Here is a 22,182-nt window from a genome sequence, read left to right on the forward strand (position 1 = left end):
TTACTTAGATTAATCCTTAAAGGATGTTACAGAACTGAAAAACAAAGAGAAAAAGAGAATTCCAAACTGGACACTGAGATAAAATTGTCATTTGAGGCCAACCTAGCTTATGCAGTGAGACCTGGCACATACCCCAGGGTGAGGTAAACAAGGGGTTGATGTGTTAAGATGGGCAAGCTGAAATGGGAAAAGGAAGGAGAGAAGGGCAGACAGAAACTAGATTGTGGAGGCACTGGAATGCTAGGTTGGGGAGCTAGACTTGTAAATCTGTACACACCTCAAGAAATGAAATGACTAGATACTCCGAGCAAACAAGCGTGATTATGGTGCCCGGAAATTCCCAGCTGGTCTCAAACTTCTAGACAGAAGCCATCACACCTTGAAAACTTTCACTGAAGAGCAAGTGAGGGTCAGTGCACAGCTCATTATAAATGTCCAGGCAGGGTATCTACTAGCAGGTATGTATCTCAGGAGTAGAGAAAAGGATTTATACCAAGATGAGAGGTCAGGGGAAGGCCTATCAGTGTTCTAATTCAGAATCTTGTAAGAGAAGATAAGCAAAATGAAAGCCCAAGGTTGGGACTGAAGAGATGGCTCAGTGGTTGAGAGGACCTGGGTTCAATTCCCAGCACCCACAATGGCAGCTCATGGCTGTCTGTGGCTCCAGTTCCAGGAGATCTGACACCTTCACAGCAATGTACATAAAATATGTTAAAAGGGGCTGGAGAGATGGCTCAGAGGTTAAGGGCACTGGCTGTTCTTCCAGAGGTCCTGAGTTCAATTCCCAGCAACCACATGGTGGCTCACAACCATCTGTAATGAGATCTGGTTCACTCTTCTGGCCAAAAGAACACTGGATGCATAATAAATAAATCTTTAAAAAATACGTTAAATGAATGTTTAAAATAGAAAAAGAAAAAGAGAAAGGGTGTGGCCATTTTTATCCCAAATTACAGTACAAATTTATATTTGTCCCCAGAGACCAAATCCTCTTGCAATAGGCATTTTCCAGGTTTTTCTGCCATGAAGAGTGGAAAATAGTATCTTGTTGCTCATCAGCAGTGACAGTCTTATGTATATGAGGCATCTGTAGGGTGTGTGTGTATGTGCATGTGAACTGCTTGTTCCTGAGAGTTTCTCTATTTTTCTACAAGGAACTTGTCCTTTTCATGTTATTTGTAAAATTCTTTAAATGGTACTAATTGCTAATATGCATTGTACCTTGCTTTCAACTTATTTAATTCCCACAATAGCCCTACCAAGTGCATGCTATTATTATCTGAAATCCACAGATTTATAAGGTGTACTGTAAGGTGTACTGTAAGCCACAGGGCTGGGATTCAAGTCCAGGCAATCCATGCTACACTGGTAATCACTTCAGCTGAACATGTCACACATTCCAGATTGTAGCCCCTTTTAGTATACGCATTACATAATAATTTTATCATTATTGTTACATTTCATTTTACCTAACCTAACATTTAAAATGTAAAATTTCAAATACACAACAAGAGATAACAGTAAAAGTCCCTATACACCAGCACCTAGTTTCACTATTATCAGCTCATATATCTAATTTGTTTCATCCACAATGCCTACTTTACTCCTTCCTATTACTATTAAAAGATATATACACTATTGTTAGACCCAAAGTAGTAATTCTATAGTATGTTTTTAACTAATATTTTTGTTTGGTCTGTGTTTTGAGATGAGGGTCTCACATAGCTGCCCCTGGCTGGGTTAGAATTCACCATGTAGCTGAGAACTATGAAGTCCTGCCTGCCGCTCCTGCCTTTATCTCCCAAGGGTATGTATGAGCCGCCCTGCCCAGCATTTAATTAAGTACATATTTAAAAAGAAACAAAATCTTAAAAGAAAAATCCTAATCAAAACTATCTTCTATATTCTCCCAGTAATATCATGTCTAGTTTAGTTTTGCTTATTCTTACAATACAAAACCAATGTGAGTAAAACTCTCCCTGAAATTAAAGAGAAGAAATGGAGGAGGGATAGAAAGGCTAATTAGGCCCAGAGAACAGTATACCAGCTGACCTCTTTCCCATTTCTGGCCCCGGGACTTATCTAAGGCCTTCCCTGAAGTTGTAGGGCTCTAAGGTGTGGCTTCTGAGCTCCCTCCCTTTCTGTGCAATGGGATCCACTAACCATACAGGCAGGGGACTGGGGGCAGGAACAAAGTGGAAGGTGAGGGAGTTTTCAACCATTTTCCTTGCTTAAATGGGCCAAATACTCTAGATATTGATGGCAGAAAGTCGAGTCCTGAAAGAAGGAAAGAGCCAAAAGGCCTTTGTCTGACCTCAAAGCAAAGCTACTGTTAGCCTGTATGCTCCAGCTTCAAATGCAGTCTTCTTAGCACTCTAAAAACCATGCTTGTTGCTGCCCTCCATCAGCCTCCTTCTACTTTAACTATTTCCTGACAAGGGAAGTTTCAACTGTGCCACTGGCCACAGTTAACTTCTATTATCTAAAACACACATTTGGCAAGAATGGGCATCAGCCCCATTTCTGAAAAGCAACAAACTCACAGTGTAAGGTTGTGTCACCAGCTCCGTGAGCATGCCCTCAGCCAATCAGCATGAGATAGAACAAGTTGTACAGACACCTGTCACTCAGAAACTCACACTATCCTCTGAGATGCATTACTACTCTACTGCATTAGAAACAAATCACAATACAAGCAATCAATCCAGAGCCAGGAGCTGCGTGAGCAGTCATAGCTGCCCCTCCTCCACTGGCCTCATGCTCCCACTCGACAGAGGGAGCTTGTCCTCAAGGCAGATGCTTGCCTAGGAGTCCACTCAACATTTACAAATGCCTACGGGGTCAGAACATGTTGCTCTCTCTCTTCCTAGCTGCCACTGTCTTGTAGGCCTGTGAATAGTTGGCAAGTAAAGGACAAGCACCCTGAAGACACATTATGTCTTCAGAGACTATGCAGGTTTCATGCCCTGTGGCTTTAAAGAATTTCATTCTGAAGGAATTTCATATGTAATCTAAGAAGTTATTTCTTAGGTTACATATGTCGGTCCATAGCCCCATTATGAACACGGAGCCTCAGAAGCATGGCAGATGTCTGCATGGAGACTCAGTCACTTAGTTTCCTACCCTTGGCCCTATCAGAGTAGTCCAACTGAACTTGGCAGAGAGGTAGAAGCGATGGAAGCAAAAGCTAGCTGCTCAGAAAATATCACATACCAACTTGACTCACATACCAAACAGCCAAAGAATCATCCTACTGTTAATAATACCAAGCTACAGATCACTCACTGCCCAAAATATTCTCTACCAATCTTTTACGATTCCTCACAGAATTGTAAGAACCTTACCTCCCAGAAGACACAGCCCATGGAAAAGTACCACTGCTACCCATGCACAGTTCAGTATCTAGAACTGATTTCCACCATGAATTCCAAAATGTTTCCACTTCATCCTTTCTAAAAAGGCTTCTTGCTCAATCAAGCTCTGCTCTCAGAATGATCTGTAGCAGCTTGTTCCCTCTGGGCAACAGACGGAATGTTGTTTCTGTCTGTCCATCAGGGACACGTCCATGTCCACAAAGTCAAGAAGAGAGTAGAAGTTGCCAGGGGTGGTGGTGGCGCATGTCTTTAATCCCAGCACTCGGGAGGCAAAGGCAGGTGGATGGCTGTGAGTTTGAGGATAACCTGGTCTACAAAGTAAGTCCCAGGATAGCCTGGGCTGCATAGAGAAACCCTGTCTTGAAAAACCAAAAATGAAAAAAAGTCTCACACTTGATTATGAGCATCTATCTTATAATTATATGAATCTTGTATAATATTATGACTCCACAATAACAACTTCAATAGCATTAGTTTTAAATACAAGCCACTTCAGCAGCTGGCTTTACTTCAATTATTCAACATCTACCCATTAGAAAATAAATAAAAGTTGCCTCTGATATCTTCTCTTACCCAATAAAACCCAAATACTGGCACCCGCAGCTCCCCTGCCTTCTTTCCTACCACAGTGCACACTTTATTTACACAGTGCAATTTTATTCCAGGCTGACAAAGCCTCAGACTTAATTTATATTTTTGAAATTGACTTATAGTATGTAGGCACACATGTCACAGGGCCTGTGTGGAAGTCAGAGGACAACTTTGTAGAGTCTATCTTCGTCTACCTTTTTACATGGGTTCTGGGGATCAAACTTAAACTATTAAGCAGTGAGTGCTTTTACCCACTAAGCAATCTTGCTAGTCCTTTTGTTTTTATTTTTGGTTCCCCCACTTAAGACAAGCTCGCACATATCTCAGACTAGCCTTTAACCTGTAACTCACTATGTAGTAGAGAATAACCTTGAACTTCTAAACCACCTGTATCCACCTCATGAATGACAGGATTGCATGCATGGACCACCAAGTCTAGTTTACTTAGTGGTGGGGACTAAATTAGGGCTTTGGTATGCTAGGCAGGCACTCTCACAACTGAACCTTATCGCCAGCCCAAAAGATATTTTTCAATGGCCACTTTTTAGGATATTACTGGGGTCTCCAAATTGTAGTGAAAGACGGTATAGAGATGGGCTTATCTAAGAAGGAATTTATCACCAAAGAAGGAATTTCAAACATAGATCACCTTAAGTTTTGAGTTTACCCTTAGCCTCACTGTGTTGGTATCCAACACGCAGGTTACCTTCATATATCTAGACAACCATGTAGTTAGTATCACTTGTCTACAGCTTAGCCAAAACAAATGAACAAACAAACAAACAAACAAACAAAAAATGTTCTGCATTGCTAAAGCTTGTGCTTCATTGCTGCAGAGGCCAATATACCAATAAAAGTTCAACTATGGATGATCTACATGCTACACTGTATGCTACCCAGAATCTTCCTGTGACCTTACCTTGGTATCCAGCTTTCTGAATTCTCACCTGATTTTTGAATCCTAGAAATAGTCATAGCAGTTACTGTTGCCTCACAAGACATAGCAAAGCCCTAAAGAAGTTCAATCACAAAGTAAACTTCGTGGTTCTGAATCTCATTCACTCATTTCCCTTTGTCTCCTCCCCTGTCCACCCCCTCCAGCATGTCTCCTGGTCTCCTCTAATTTTAAAATTAGAAGCCAAGGAGGAAGAGTCCTCTCCTTCTATACAAACACAATGAATGCTGTCATTAGATACGTCCTCACAGAGAAGAGATTACATCAGCTCTACCAAGAACACCACTCTCCAGAGAGAAAAGCCAACAGCCCGAAGACAACTGACTTGCTTTCTAAGCCATCAAGATCCCTTCCTTCCCCATATCAGTCTTAGAAACTAAGATAGGCTTCCCTTCCTCTTTGGACTACACCATAACTTCTTGGAGGAGGTAAACAAACCAAGAGCCTGCCTAAGTAGGAGGACTATCCAGCACTGCACTTGAAAGACAATCCTACCAGACAGCTTCAGCAATTGTATATACTACATGGATACTCAAAACCTGGGATTCCCCAGAGCCAACAAGGCTTGCTATTAAGCATCAAGGGACAGACCTGAAATAGATTCTGCTTGCCAAACCCTAGCAATCACTAACTTACAGTGCCCTGTGTAGTGCTAAGTTTGAAATGCACCAAGACCCTGCCTGACTGCTTACCCCACTCCACTTTTTAATATGCCTGAGAGGCAGGAATCCAGAAGACAGTTTGATTACCCCAAATATACCACCCACCTCCTCCAGACCCCAGGATCAGTATGGCTTGCCTCCAATGACAGGGTACCATCCTCTTCTGAGAAGGGTGTGGAGGTCTTTTCAGGTTCTGTATCTTCAGGCCGGATCCCATGTAGATGCAGCCCATCACTGCCATAGCCAGAGGAAGATGGCAAAATGCTCACAGCGATGCCACTGACAGATAAATCACTCTGGGAAGCAGGCATTATGGGACCCCTGTGGGACACTTGACCCACGCGGGTAGGTTCAATGCAAATAGGGTCTCCTGACTGTTTTAGTATTGATGAAGCAACAGAGCACTTAGCAATCCAAGACTCTGTGGGAGGGGCACTCAGAACATTCTTGGTTCTTCCCCTCACACTCCAGCCCTTTAAAAGTTGGTCACCATCTCCTGTGTCAGAGGAGTAGTCTGTCCCAGGCAAAGTGCTGCTCCAAAATCCAAGCAGTGTGCCTCCCTGCTCCACTGCAGTCTCTCCTTGCAAAGGCAGTAGCACAGCCCTGCTGCTGCAGGATGCTGTCCTCGGAAACTCCACCAGTTGGCTCACAGATTTCTCACAGTTTCTTTCCGCTGGGTTATCAAGCAGGTGAGCAATGACTGTCATACCCTTTTCCAGGGAATCCCAGACCCCTCCAGCAACTGATGACTCATTCTCCAACAAAAGGTGAGCAGTTTGGATCTCTGCTTGGAATCTCTCCTTTACCTGCACAATCATCCCTTGATCACCCACCCCTGAGTTGGGAGCTGAGTCTCCAGGCAGCACAGTGTCTAATGGGGGGTGCTTGGCCCCTCCTACTGCGTGCTCCTTTGGGAGACTCGCTGTTAACTTGGTTAGGGTTTCGGTCTCTTCAATGACTCCAGTGGCTTCCAAAGGGTCCTCCTTGGGAGATGCTTCTAGAGTAGGGGTTTTCTTCCCTCTCCACTTCCTTTTGAACCGAACCCTCTTCTTAGGAGATATGGGAGCCTTCTCAGGAACAGCTATGGATTCTTTCGGCTCCTTAACACAGCCCAGTGAATTTCCCATTTCTTTCCTCTCCCAATCTCAGAAAAAAACGCAGTTAAATCAGTCCTTGGAGCCCAGAGAAATTCCAATGTCGGCTTCATCGGATTCAATGAACATTCAAAAAACCAGCACTCTGCCAGCAATCCCTCCAATCTTTCTCCCTCCCTCCCCGCCTCTCTCGCCTCTCTCTGTCTCTCCCAGCCGCTCGATTCAGACAGCCATCTTACAGGCTCAGAGCTGCAACAAGACAAATTTCAAAGCATCTCACTGCAGTTCAGAAATCACTTGACCTAAAAGCAGACAGAAACCGGATTGGCTGCTGCTTCCTCTCTCCAAATATGAGGTAATTGGAGCACTGCCCTCAGTAACACAAACAGAACGCAAAAGGGAGCTGGAAACCAGGGAGAGGGAGGAGGAGGGGAGAATGCAAGAGTAAATGGAAAAGGGAGGGGAAGGAAGAGGTACCCTGGAGGAAGGAGGAGGAGGAGAACAATATCAGGGAGGAGGAAGCAAACCAGCTCAGCTGCTACTAACCAGCAAGGGGAGGGGAGACGAGACCGGAGAAGCTGCAATTATGGCTCCCAAACTACAACATGAAATACGTTTTAATCTCTGCTCCAAGATGTCCAAAGGAGAGTAGCAAGTAAGATATACATAATCAGATTTTAACCCAAGAAATACAAGAGCCCACTCCTTCCATTAAGAAAAGGAACAGGGGCATGGAAAAAAATCTGTCCTCCTGTGGCATATATGGCCATCTCCAAAGAAAGAAAGAAAAACAACTATTAATTCTGACGGCCATTAACACATGGATGAAACACCTGGAAATCGGTTTTTGAGTACTAGAATGATAAAGCTTGATGGACAGGTGATCACTTGCCAATACAATACAAAAGCCAGGTCACCACCAACAGCATTTGACAAATGTTCAATAGTAATCATTGATGCTGCTTTTGCCAAAATATGATGCTATGGTATTTTGAACACTTGCTATGTACCAAATACTGTAAAGATATGCATATATATGTATGTATTATCCTGTTTAATTCTCACATCAACCATGGAATTTTGTAAGTAAAGAAACTCAGATTTAAGAAAGCTGATTAACTTGTCCAAGTTCAAATAAGTGGCAACACCAGGCACAATCCTTCTAAGACTTCATTTTAACCAGGTAAAATGGTTCATATTGGTAATCTCAGCACTTGGGAGGCTAAAACAGAAGGATTTCAAAGCAAGTCTGAAGCTATTCTGGGCTACTGAGTGAGACCCTGTCACAAAAATACCCAAGAATAAAAGAGACTTTTCATTTCGGCTCCATTCTAATAGCTAGAGGGTGGGCAATCTGCTCAGCACAGGAAACAAGAAGATACCCCCACAGTTGTAGGCTAGCAATGGACTCTGCGGCTGAGCAACAGAGAACTGATATTTGCTGACAACTGGGGAGGGGCAGCGGTGGCAGGACGGAGACTCAGGTGCTCTTCACTCAAGCTGAAACAGAATGATGTCTGAAGGACATTCTGAGTGAGACTTGCACAGCACACCCTGTGCTATCAGCGGGCTTCCTCCACCCAAGTGTTTTCAGTACGCTGTCCAACAAGTGAGAACGCACTGCAACCCAAGGTGACTCTGAACGGAACGGAAGAAAAGTAGTATGTATGTATCTTCTCTGTGGTAGTAGCTCTTTACCCTTTTCTGTCCCACTGTGCTGGGAATCAGAGGACATTGTACATGCTAGAGGCAACTGCACCACCACTGACCCACACCGTGTGTGTGTGTGTGTGTGTGTGTGTGATATGTGTGTGGTATATGTGTGTGTGGTGTGCGCGCGTGTGTATGTGGTGTATGTGTGTGTGGTGTGTGTGTGTGTGTGGTGTATGTGTGTGGTGTGTGTGTGTGTGTGTGGTGTATGTGTGTGTGTGGTGTATGTGTGTGTGGTGTGTGTGTGTGTGGCGTGTGTGTGTGTGTGTGTGTGTGTGTGGTGTATGTGTATGTGGTGTGTGGTGTATGTGTGTGTGGTGTATGTGTGTGTGGTGTGTGTGTGGTGTGTGTGTGGCGTGTGTGTGTGTGTGTGTGTGTGTGGTGTATGTGTGTGTGGTGTGTGGTGTGTGTGGGTGGGGGTGTATGTGTGTGTAGTGTGTGTGTGGCGTATGTGTGTGTGGTGTGTGTGTGGCGTGTGTGTGTGTGTGTGTGTGTGTGGTGTATGTGTGTGTGGTGTGTGGTGTGTGTGGGTGGGGGTGTATGTGTGTGTAGTGTGTGTGTGGCATATGTGTGTGTGGTGTGTGTGGGGGTGTGTGTGTGTGTGTGTGTGTGTGTGGTGTATGTGTGTGTGGTGTATGTATGTGTGGCGTGTGTGTGTGGTGTGTGTGGTGTATGTGTGTGTGTGTGGTGTAGTGTATGTATGTGTGGTGTGTGTGTGTATCTGTGTGTGTGTGTGGTGTATGTGTATGTGTGGTGTGTGTGGTATATGTGTGTGTATGTGTTTGGTGTATGTGTATGTGTGTGGTGTATGTGTGTGCATGTGTGTGTATGTGTGTACGTGTGTGAGTGTGTATGTGTGTGTATGTGTGTGCGTGCACGTGCGTGCGTGCATGTGTGTGTACGTACGTGTGTGTGCGTGCGTGTGTGTGCAATGTAATGTAATGGGGTTTGCTGCTGTCCTGTGTGTGTGTGTGTGTGTGTGTGTGTGCGGTGTGTGTGTGTGGTGTATGTGTGCGTGTGTGTATGTGTATGCGTGCACGTACGTACGTACGTGTGTGTATGTGTGTGTGTGTGTGTGTGTGTGTGTGTGTGTGTGTGTGTGTGTGTAACGTAATGTAATGTAATGTAATGGGGTTTGCTGCTGTCCTGGCTAGCGATGAACCCCTGGGCTCTGTCATGTTCTGTGTAAGCACTGAAAACTTTTACCAGCACAGCCCTACCCTCCTTCTCTGAAGACCTAAAACCTTTTCCTGGAAGGAAAGCTACAAGAAACCCTCAAGCCCCTGCTCCTATGTAGCCGTCCTGAGATTGCTCATCCAATCTAGCAGGTGCTTCTCCCCTAAGCCAGTTGCCCAAACTGACAGCAAAGCTGCAGCGCCATCTAATGGACATCATGAAACACAGACAGTAAGAGCACAGGAAACTCAGATTCGGTAAATCAGTTCCCCAACAAAAACCATGCCATTACAACCAATTGTTCATACAGCCACCAAACCTTCACAAATCCAATGAAGAAAACAGAAAAAGGGGAATCAAGTTGTGTGCAGCAAGGTACAAGCTTGACTGTCATCAATTAAATATAAGCAAATAAATCCCTGAAACAGATCAACCTGGGACAAGAGAGACAGCAGCTTAATAATATGACTATTACTGCTGTAGGGCTTCTCTGGGAGCTTGTGGAACTTGTCATGTTTGTTTCTATGAGCCTATTCTTTTCTAAATGTCTGCATATGTTAGGTGTACCATTTTCTTCGGCTACAGAGAGAAACTGGTCAAAACAAGAACAAAAGTCTCAGTGGGTGGAACTAGGTTCCTTCTAACTAAGCAGCTTAACTACTTCACTCAGTGACTCAGTTTCCTTACCACCTACGCAATGGGGTTGTAGACAAGGCTAATAAAGCGCTTGGCTCAGTGCCTGCTCAATCTATAATAATCCCTTTTATTCCTATTTATTTATGCCTGGAGCTAAACATTAGGAGCCATCCCTAGCTCCCACAGGAATCCCGGTACACTATTTCCCCCACTTAACTGGATTCTAAAGAAAGTAGGTATAGTCCAAGATCCAAAGTCTAGGTACTGAGTTTTGTTCTTAGGGCTGCTTCTACTGGTTTACTAAGTGAACTCTGACTACAGACTAACCTCTTCATGGACCTTCTCCTGGTATAGCTTATGAACACATGGCTGTTCCTTCTGGGAAAGCTGACTTTTGGGATCTACTTATTCTTCAAGTCTTTTCCTCTGGCTTTTTACAGTAGCCATTTATTACCCATAGTTCTATTTTTGAGAGATAACCAGAGTTAAAGAGCACATTTATTTATTCATTCACTCTATTAACATGAATGGCATCTTATCATACCCCAAGTACTGAGCACCATAAAGCAAATAAAATGCTCCTCAAAGAGGAGGAGGAACAATCAATTGGCACGGTGGTTTATACTTTAAGCACTTGGAAGGTAAAGGCAGAAAGATCACCAGTTCAAGGACAGCCTCGGCCACAAGAGATCTGCTCTGGGAGGGAGGTTAGGGGAGAGAAACTAAAAGTCCTCAACACCACAAAAGGGCTTGAGCAAACCTAGAGAAAAGGAATTCTGTTATTGCTGTAAAGACACATGGCCCAAAGAGGCCAGCTGGTCACTCCATTTCAGTTTACTCACTTGAACAATGCAATATAAAAACAGCCATCACAGCTCATTTCTCTGGTCAACCTTCACAGCTTTTAGATGATCAAATTCATGAAGCAATCCATCTACTTAATGAATATTCATTGAGTACCTATTCTATGACAAGCAAAGATAGTCCTTGGCATTGCTAAGCTTACTCCTAGTGCAGGGCTAAAGAGCAAACCAACTAAGAAACATGCAATATGCCAAATAACGATATTATCTAACAAGTATTTTAAGTCAGACAGTAGTCGAGAGCAGTTTGCAGACAAGCTATAGGCAAGGAAAGGAGAGCTGGTGAGATAGCCCAGGAGGTTAGGAGGTGTGCTGAGTACGGATCCCCACCAGAGGTCTGATCGCTGAAACCCTCCCACATGAGGGGAAGGAGAGAAGCTACTCCAAAAAGTTGTCCCTGGCTCCACATGCAACCTAGAAATTCCAGTCCTGGTGTCTCTTCTCTCAATGGCAAGGTCACACACAGAGAGGCTCACAGTAACAATGAGCACTTTACTTATATAACGAAGTAATCCACTACAACGTAACTGTGGCATAGCTGTGAGGAGTTCTACTCATATCACACTCTGTAAACCAGTTCAGATGAACAAGGCAGACCACCCGTCACTATCACTGACAAACCCCACGAAATCTAGGCCTGGGTATCTAGTTTGGTAGTAGAGCATGGGTCTTACATACACAAGGCTGGAGTGGGGCACACTGGAAACATAAAACATACAAATACTAGCACATATTGTTTATGATCTCAAATCTGCTTTAAATATAGAAAAGCATTTAAGGAATGATATATGCCAACTTCAGAAGAGCATTTACCATGGGGCAAAAGGAACAAGAAAACTGTATCAGAAGTGGTTTGTTTCTCTAAAGAAAAAGAAGAGGAAAAAAGCCTCTGAAGCATAAAGAACAAAATATTAACCTCTGTCTCGTTGTAAAGTGACTACACATAAGGATTGCATATAAGTAAAAACACAAGTTAAAATGAAAGAACTCCAGCCACTTAACACATATTTTAAAAATGTGTCAAAGTGTTTTAGGAACCGTAAGTCTCCCCTATAAAGATATTGATACTACCAATCTCATCAGTACTAGTAGGTTTTAATCTGGAGCTGGCCTCTATTTCAACAAAAACAAATGATCTATCATCTACATGTACACAAACATCAGTGTGCTCCTTCATCAACACCAACTGCAAAGACTGCTGCTCTCCTAACATCTAACAGCTCTACTTTGTGTATATCTACAGACGTAGCTACACATAGTTATATACAGTAACAATACATTATAACATGTATGTATACGTTATGACCTTGATGAGAACATCTAATAAGTATATATACAAGAAAAATGAATTGACAAAGTTCAAGCCAGACAAAACCCTAGCACAGAGAAGGGGGAGTGAACACAAAGTTCCATCCTTAACCAAGGAGCTATTTACAACTACACTTGCACACTCCAGGGCAGGTTCCATGCTCAGGAGCAGCTGGCTAACACAAAATGGAATCTACTTTTTTTGTGTGTATGTAAGGGGTTTTTGTTTTGTCTTTTTCATTTGTTTGTTTGTTTGTTTGTTTTTCCTTTCCACTGAGAGAAGAACATGAAGTTGTGTGGGGAAAATCTGGGGGAAGCGAAAATAATACAATCAATATATATTGTATGAAAAAATTCTATAAATGTTTTTAAAAGAGAAATGAAAGTATTGTCCACACAAAGATGATTATAAAAATATTCATGCCGGACAATGAGACAACTCCGTGGTTAAAGGTGTGTATTGCCAAGCCAGACAGATTTGAGGTCAGTGCCTGGAACCCACCCGATAGAAGGAGAATCAACTTCTGAAAGTTTCAGACTGACCTCCACGTGCACACTGTGACATGAGTGTGAGTGTATACACATGCACACAAAAATGTTAAAAAAAATTTAAATCACATCATTGTTTATAATAATCTCATACTCAAAGGGGGAAACCCAAAAGCCATCTACTTTTGAAGAAAAAAAAATGATATCTATAGTATGCCCTATAACAAAATACTAAACAGCAGTAAAAAGCTGACATATGCCAGGAGGTGGTGGTGCACACCTTTAATCACAGCACATACTTTAGAAATAGAGGCAGAGAGATCTCTGTGAGATAATGGTCAGCATGGTCTGCATAGAGAGTTCTAGGACAGACAGCTAAAGCTACAAAGAGAAACCCTGTCTCAGGAAGAAGCAGGGAGGGACAAGGAGGGAGAAAGGAGGGAGAAAGAGGGAGGAAGGAGAGAAAGCATTCTAAAGCTGTGTCACTGAGCCTCAGGTTTAGCTCTAACTAGAAGTTTACAGGCAACACAGGAAAGAGGACACTTAGAAGATACCCCAGGGATGCTATCAGCATCTTAATAAACTCCATAGAAGTTCTGAATTCTTCAGCAAATTGGACATGGGAATAGACAGATTTGATACAATATATATGTATACCTATTTTGGATTCTAAGCCAAACCAAACTTTTTTTTTTTTTAAAAGTGAGATCACTAGGCATATCATAATATTGATCAGATATATGATAGTTTTAAAAGTATTAAATTTTAAGGTATGAACTTATTGTGGCTTGCTTAAAAAGACCTGATCTTTCAGAGATACACACCAAAATATTCACAAATAAAAGCATACAAGGTATGAGCAGAGGCATGAGGAATGAATTAGGATATGAAGGAGATTAATTATGAGTTAATTAATTCTTGAACTAGGGGGCTGGAGAGATAGCTCAGAGGTTAAGAGCACTGCTTGTTCTTCCAAAGATCCTGAGTTCAGTTCCCAGCAACCACATGGTGGCTCACAACCATCTGTAATGAAGTCTGGTGCCCTCTTCTGGCCTGCAGGGATATGTGCAGACAGGACACTGTAACATAATAAATGAATGAATGAATGAATGAATGAATGAATGAATCAATAAATCAATCAATAAATCTTTAAAAAATAATTCTTGAACTAGATGTTGGGTATGTGGTAATTCTTTACTTCCATAAATGAGTGAATTTTTTTGTAACAGAAAACGTGGAGCTGGGTAAGATGGCTCAGCTATTGAGAGCACCGACTACCTTTGAAGAGAAGCTAGGTTCAATTCCCAGCACTTACATGGTGGCTCACAACCATCAGTAACTCCAGTCCTAGAGAATCCAACACCAGACATGTACAGACACATATGCAGACAAAAATGCCCATATACATAAAATAAATTTTTTAAATTAAAGAAAGTGTGTTTGTCATATTAGAAATGGCGCACATGGCCTCCTGCCTGCATGACAAGCACCCTGCTACCCAGCCATACCCCCAGCATGGGAATAGCTGTTAACAGGGAGAGAAGACAGCTTCCTGGTGGGGCTGCTTGGCAAAGCAACCACTCCATTATGCCCGTCTCCTCTATCAACACAGCTTCAACTGAGACACAGTTTTTTTTATTCTTTGGCCTCTGAGTTCAAAGGAAAATTAGTTGCTGCCGGGGTAAACAGAGTAGGTATTATACCTGTGAGCATAGTATTAAGTGCTCACAATGAGGGCATTTTATGTCAAAAACAAATAGCAACAACCCAACCCCCCCCCCCCACACACACACACAATCCTCTCTGTTCATAAAAGTCTCAAGAAGATAACTGCAGTCCTATGTAAAGGCTCAACAAAATGTTTATTTATACTCTGAAAGGTATACTCACCCAACTCAGATTCCCAGCTATTCCTATACTCAAACCTTGGACGTAGATACCCACAATATACACACTAATTCCACACATTCCAAACCTTCCTCATGCTGCTGAATGCCAGCATTGGCTCTCAACCAAAGTCCCAAGAAACAGGCCTGTGATCTAAGAATTTTCTCAGGGTCTAAGGAATTCTGAGGCACCCGCAGCTCTGATTCAACCAGAAGGTGGTGCAGTCTCTCCAACTAGGTTGCCCACTGGCTCACCCCTGTGTCTTTTCACACCTGCTCAAAGATGCCCCTCAGTTATCTTACAGGCAACTACTGGGTACTGGAGAGCAGCCTGCTGAGAAACAGCTTTGTTAGGCAGGACTAAAAGTGATTTTAAAAGAACATTCTTTTTACTCAAAGAGGGCTGTTCTTTTCTAACAGCAAGCCAGACCTTAAAAGAAGGTGTGTCAACTTTGAAAGAAATGGCACCAGGAAGGTCTTAAGAACTATAAACATTTCAGGATACCACTGTTTGTGGCTATAAACCTGCTACAGGGTATGGTGATATTTTGTGTATGCTCTAACACATAAAACTTGTCTGAAGATCAGAGGGCAAAGCCAGCCACTAGTTAGCCATAAAGGCCAGGCAGTGGTGGTACATGCCTTTAATCCCAGTACTAGGGAGGTTGAGACAGGAAGTGATATGGCTGGGCAGAGAAAGGAGTATAAGGTGGCTCAGTCTTTTTTCAACTGAGGAGCTGGTGAGGTGAGAGGTGGTGTGGCTTGTTCCTTTGTCTCTCTGATCTTTCAGCATTTACTCTGATATCTGGTTCTGGGTTTTTATTAAGACTAATTAAGATTCGTGCTTCAACAGGCTGTGCCTCCCCCACCCCCCCACCCCACCCTCCCGGGCACACAGACAAATAGCAACTAAGGGGCTATAATTAACCAGCAGTGTTTAAAGATCAGATGAGAAGAGTCTTGCCATAGCTGGTTACGACTCTTCATGCAACCCCTAAAGTATCAGACCCAATGTCATCCTATCCTTCATAATGAGACCCCTTCATTAAGAAAGCAGACTTCTAATTCCAGACATCTAGGGACAAGACCAAACCACAAGAGGAAAACTCCCTCTATTTTCATAGTGCAAAAGTTATGATACTGGGGGCTTAGGATACAGCATCTTGTCTCCAAGCTCATCTTTTTCTTTTTTTTTTTTTTTTTTTTTTTTTTTTTTAAGCTGAGGACCGAACTCAGGGCCTTGCACTTGCTAGGCAAGCGCTCTACCACTGAGCTAAATCCCCAACCCCCTCCAAGCTCATCTTAATATTCCTTTCCAATAGCTACCCATCATTGTTAACTACCAAATACAGAGAAGTAACACAAATTCTGCCTGAAGGAGGCAGCACAGGTTTCTAGGCCGTGTACAAACTGAGCAACAAGAACCTCAGACCTTACCTGGAAGTGCAAAATGATGGTCCAGATCAGCCCCAGGGTCAGCTTGGGATTGCCATCTGTGATGTCATCGTTGCGGATGTTCACTAGCTTCACCTGAAAAAGAAAGGCAAGCTGGTCTTCAAGCCCAAGAAGTTTCTTTTCTGGTTTGATGTTTATTGATTTTCACTATTAATATACAGTTAATTAATTTTTGGCTTAAGAGTCTATGAATTCTAATACTTCTTTAAATAGCACCAAAATAAACAACTCTCATTATTCCAAAACAGGCCTCATGATGCCCACTTTCAAACAGCAGAGCTGTGCCTCTTTCTGAGGTCCTGACTACACTGGCTCATTTTGCTTTTTCAAGAATGGCATATAACCTTTCATACTAGGTTGCTTCCCCTACCCACTAAAGAGCATAATGTTCTTGAGACTCCCATCCAAGCCACATGAATGGTTTGTTCCCTGTAACTGCCAAGGAGTATTCTACTGTACAGATGTCCTGCCCTGAGCTTGCCCATTCATCCACTAAAGGGTTTATGGATTATGTCCAGTTTTTGGCATTTCTAAGTAAAGCTCCAATATTCTTGCTCAGATTGTTGTTTTAATTTCTCTAGGGTAAATTCCTGGGAGATTGCTAGGTCACATATATACAACTTTATAACAAACTGTCAAATTATTTTTCAGGGTAGTTGAACCATTTGGCACTCTCGCCAGCCAGCAGAGCGCAACCTTGTGAGCACATGCACTGCAAGCTGCATCGTTAGTCAGGTCCTGACTTGTTCTTCCCATCACTCCCTGCTCCTCTCTCCATTTCCTTCTCTCTGTCATAGATCTCCCTTCCTAATATAACACCCATCTCAGCTTTACTCCTAAAAAGCCATTCCAAGAACACAGTGTGCTGAGACACATAGATGTTCTCTCCCCTTTGATGATCCTACTTTAATGTCCCACTATGCAGGAAACTGAGGTTTTATTTTTGCTGGTTCTTTGAGACAAGATCTCTCTATGTGGCCCTGGCTGTCCTAGACAGTATGTAGACCAGGCTGGCCTTGAACAGACATCCACTACCTCTGCCTCCTGAGTGTTGGAGTACTGGGATTAAAGGTGTGTACCACCACCCTTTCTTTTGCTTTCTTCTTCTTCTTCTTCTTTTTTTTTTTAAGATAGTTATTTGTGTTTTTATTTTCTGAGTGTATTGCCTACACGTATGCCTGGTGTCCGTGGAGGCCAGAAGAGGACATCACATCCTCTGGAACTGGAGTTACAAGACAATTATAGGGGGCCACATGGGTGTTAGAAACAGAACATAGGTCCTCTGAAAGAGCAACAAATACCCTTAACTATTGAGCCATCTCTCTAGCCTAAACTGAGGATTCTTAACTAAGATGTAAGCTTTTAAAAGCTGAGCAGGCCACTCGTCTGCCTCAACCCACTGGTCTTTTCTGTCCTCTCGCAGAGTTCAGTTACTTGTGACAAGCTGGAAGGGGAGGTCCTTGCTCTGTCTCTTCTATTCAGTAGGAATCTATCTGTAAAGGACCCCTGTGACCTCCACTCAGAGGTGACATAAAGTTCAGCTGGGAGAGTTTCTCCCTTTTCTGTAACTAGGTTCTAATCCCTAGGGTGGTATGGAGGTGGGAGAACCTGCTCTTCCAGTTCCCCTAGTCCCCAGAGCTGGTATGAGGGCCTTACCAGCTGAGTCCATATTCCCTGTCCTACCCTTTCCTTGGGATGCCACCTCCCTTGGCCAGATTATCTTCTAAGAATTTCCTCAATGACCTTAGCACCTGACTATTGTTTTCTTTTCCTGCCTTACCATCTGCCACCTTCTTACAATCTCAACACACGTTGATGATGACTCAAGTGTCACCCTATTGGTGGTTTGCTTGACTTTTCAATTCTGAAGATACTTTGGTAGCCTCCCCATCACAAGAAACTGCTCTAGTGATCCCTTGCCCTTCTGAGTCTATTATGGTTCTACTTTGCCCACATTTCCCTGCTATTGTAGTAATCGATTCCATCCTCTGTTCCTATTTGCACTCCTAGCTAATCAATTCTTATTTTAGCTTGTCTGCTGGAGACCCTTTTGAGGTTTTTCTAACTCAACATACAGACATTCTAATGTGGCTTCCTCCTAAATATTCCAGCAGCCTCCACTCCTCCTACCATTCATTATTCAATTATTTAAACAAACAGATCTTCGTCAATTATACACCATTCGATCTGATGGGTAGTGAAGCTATAGATGTTAAGAACATGTTCCCTGTCCTTAGAGAACCTGTAGTAGTACATTGGAGCAAATGAGGAATTAACAATGCAATAATAGATGTTATATTCATACATTATTATGGAAGCAATAAGGACATTTTCTCAAGTTAATTAGACTAAAAAAATATGCAAACCATTTAATGTCATGTTGACTCCTACTGTTGCTAGGCCATCCACCCTAGCTACACCAATTTTTTTCCATGCAGCTTATACTGGGAGGGGCCCTCTGGCCCTTCATCCATCTTCTTCCCTACCATAAGACAATATTATCTTCACCCCTCTGTCTGTCCTTCTCCCTAACAAGAGGCACTTCTTCTTCCTTTCAAAACTAACCTCTCCAGGAAGGCATGGTGGTATATCCTTTTATACCCACTCTCAGAAGGCAGAGGTAGGTGGATCTCCCATGAGTTCAAGGTAGGCCTGACTACATAGAGAGTTCCAGGCCAGCTAGGGCAACATAGTGAGACCCTATCTCTAAATTAATTAATTGACTACAGCAATTGTGCTCTGCTTCTTATCCCTTGATCCCTAGACTTAGTCCCATTGGTTAGAAGTCCTAAGAGGACAGAGGGTGTAGAGACTAGCATTGACAGGAGGAGGAACACTAACCCACACATCAGGAGACAGGAGTTCAAATCCCGGCTCTGCTCTAACTTCTGTGATCTGGACAAGGTCACTTCAGATAGCCAGATCTCATTCTCTGTAATTCAAATCACTGAAGAAATTGAATTCTTCAATCTCTACGATATCTTCTAGAAAAACATTTTAGGACTCTTCTATCTTTTTCTACCCCATTGGTCCTTGGTCATTTTGCTTTGAGTTAGGGTCTTGCAATGTAGCCCATCCTGGGTTCAAACTCACGACCTTCCTACCTCAGCCTCCCAACTGCTGGATTATAGACTTGGACCACCACAGCTCTGCGACTCTGAATCCTCCTGATAATTTCCAGTCTTTTCTTTTTATGGGCTTTTTCTCCCTCGTCTGAAAACCTTATCTAGGAAGGGAACAATGTGATCTCCCTCTGATATCTAGGTCTGCTATACTCCAAACACTTTTCTACTCTCTTGGCCAGATTTAGTAGTGCACTTCTGTGACCCCAGTCCTTGGGAGGCTGATAGAAACATGTAGAGTTTGAGACCAGACTAACTATAAGGCTAGACCTTGCCTCAAACTAATAAATGAGCTTGGTGCAGTGGCATATATCTTTAGTCTCAGCACTCTGGAGGCAGAGGTAAACAGATCTCTGTAAATTTGAGGCTAGCCTGGTCTATATAATAAATTTCAAACCAGCTTGAGCTACATAGTTGATGATGATGAAGAAGAATGAATGAATGAATGAATGCACAAATAAGTAGCTATTCTCTTAAGTCACTACTGGGGATTTGGCTCCTTGCCTAGTGAGCATATGGCCTTGGGTTTAATCCCCAGAACCACAAAAGTCATCACTGCATGACAGTCAAGCCTTTTCCTCAGACGTGACAAACTATCCTGGACTTCCTTAGTCCCAACTTATTCACAGCTTTTTTTATCTTCATTTTGACCCCACATGGATCATCTTTGTTCATGAACACTGATCCTCTCAAAACAGGATGCCGTCCAATGTTCTTACCTGCCGCTGTTTTAAGAAGTCCAGGGCGATCTGCACATTCTGCAGCCTGTGAAAGCGCATCCTGCCCTTCTCCCGGGGCTGCAGAGAAGAAAAGGGAGGCTGATTTTAGCTATGCCAGTTTACCTGTACACAGCTTCTCCTCTTTCACTTCAAGGACTAAAAGACCACACAAGAATTCCTCAGGGCTGAAGCCAGGCATGGGGGCATCAACTGAAGCACCTCTGAGAGCAGGGCCTGCCTGTATGGAGCAGGCTGCAGCAGCTGACAGTGCCTTGTACACCACTCCACATCACACAAACCTACAAGCTCGTCTGAGCCACGGCTGCACTGTGTTGCCTCTCCATAGGCTCTTCTGTGGCTGTGTGCAGCAGAACATGGTTTGGGGTGTGAGGTTAACAGAACATAGAGTGGTGCTCTACAGCTCCTAAAAGCACAGTTATCCACACTGCAGAGAGAAGGCAGAAAGCCCTACCTGCAGAACTCAGTAACGGGTGGAACCAACCCTATCATAGATTGGCCGGAGAAGGGTGACTCTAGGAAGGCAGTTTTCAAGTACAGAGAATGGAGTTACAGTGCTCAAGAGAAGTGGGGAAAACATTCTAAAATGGGAGAGAAAATCTAGGAAATAATCTATCTCCCAAGGAGGTGAGTGTGGCTGGAGGACAGCCACTCACCCCAAATGAAATTCCCAGAGCAGTAAAGTCATCATGGTGATGGACTACTTAAGAATCACAAAGACACTGATTCTGCCACTTAATCCTTGGGTCACACAAGAAAAAGAGAGAGGGAGGTGGGGAAGGAGGGAGGAGGAAGGGAGGGGAGGAGAGGAGAGGGGAGGGAGGGAGGGAGGGAGGGAGGGAGGAAGAAAGAAAGAAAGAAAGAAAGAAAGAAAGAAAGAAAGAAAGAAAGAAAGAAAGAAAGAAGGAAAGAAGGAAGGAAAGAAGGAAGGAAAGAAGGAAGGAAGGAAAGGAAAGAAAGAAAGAAGAAGCCATCTTCACCTGGTGACTTGCCCAAGGTTCCAATGTGACTACTAGGAAGTGAGTAAAGTGTGTCTGCCAGCAAGTGCTGTAACAACAGGGATCTGCTCTCATAGCTCCTCACTTTGCAGCACTGCTTTATTTTTCTAAAGCTAGGACTGGGACATGACCCTCATTAGAGTACACCCAAATGATTTGTAAATATTAAATTGGTACTTGCGTTAATGGCTGACCAAATATAAGGTAGTTCAGTGGTGGATCTGTAAAAATAATACCAAGGCCTCTCTGAGAAACAGGATAACTTCTCCTGTGAAGAAGCTTCAGGGAAATTTTTTCAGCAAGAATGCTCAATCATTTCAGATCAACTGTGAATACAGTTTAGAGAGTGACAGTCTAAGTCACCAACTTCTGAGGCAATGGGGAAGGAGATGAGAGATGACCTGGAGGTTAGGCCATCTCTGCAGAGAGATTACGGGTTCTCATTTAGGACCTATCTGTAGAAAAGGCTTCTCTTACAAACACTCTCTCCACCAAAAGTAAACAGCCCAAGAGCATGCAAGTTAAATCTGTTCCTTACAGTAACTAGAGAATTACTGACCAAGGCCGAAGTATCTCATGCAGTGAGTTTGCAAACAACACTCTATATTTTGAAAACAATTGGCATGTGCTTGGTGAGAACCCAAAGGCTAGAAAAATAGAGAGAATTCCAGTTAGTCTATGCTGTGGAATTGTGAGCAACTGATTTTCATGCTGTCATCTATACTTTCCACAGCTCTGCAATCAAATTCAGACAACACAACAAGGCCAACAGAAAGCCGCAGGTCTCCAGGTCAAAGGGACTAGACACTTCCAAGTACTATGGTTATTTTTGTGCCAATCATTCTCAGATAAGCAAAAAAATTCCCACTTCAGGATCATCTAACAGTAGCAATAGACACAGTTAGTTTTAACCACTTTCTTTGGGGACCATACTCCCTGATGGAAAGAGAAAGCAAGTCGTGACCAAGCTACTTGGAGACCTTGAGAACTCTGGCCTCTCTGGTGGCCCTGCAGTGCCAGTTGGGATGCTGGCATTCCCAGAAAGACCTACTACATCATCATCATCTTCCTCTTCCTGATCCTCGCTGTTTGCATGGCGCCAGGAGGGCATGCTCACAAGACGAAG

The 22,182-nt window shown here is 43.2% G+C and overlaps 1 protein-coding gene across 16 annotated transcripts in view; it reads right to left on the minus strand.

Annotated features, from left to right (window-relative positions):
- Positions 1-22,182, minus strand: part of Macf1 (microtubule actin crosslinking factor 1) — a 343,882-nt gene that overhangs the window by 176,024 nt on the left and 145,676 nt on the right. For 9 of the 16 annotated variants that reach the window (XM_036178125.1, XM_036178128.1, XM_036178123.1 and 6 more), the window contains 2 exons: positions 20,041-20,118; positions 16,182-16,274 (listed from right to left, as the gene is read on the minus strand). In XM_036178125.1, the coding sequence (XP_036034018.1) occupies positions 16,182-16,274; positions 20,041-20,118 (171 nt within the window). Of the gene's footprint in view, positions 1-5,719; positions 6,826-16,181; positions 16,275-20,040; positions 20,119-22,182 lie in introns of those variants that run through there. The other 7 variants (XM_036178117.1, XM_036178119.1, XM_036178122.1 and 4 more) reach the window with 1 other exon arrangement.

Source organism: Onychomys torridus, chromosome 2, assembly GCF_903995425.1.
Source record: "Onychomys torridus chromosome 2, mOncTor1.1, whole genome shotgun sequence".
Classification (NCBI taxonomy): Eukaryota; Metazoa; Chordata; class Mammalia; order Rodentia; family Cricetidae; genus Onychomys; species Onychomys torridus.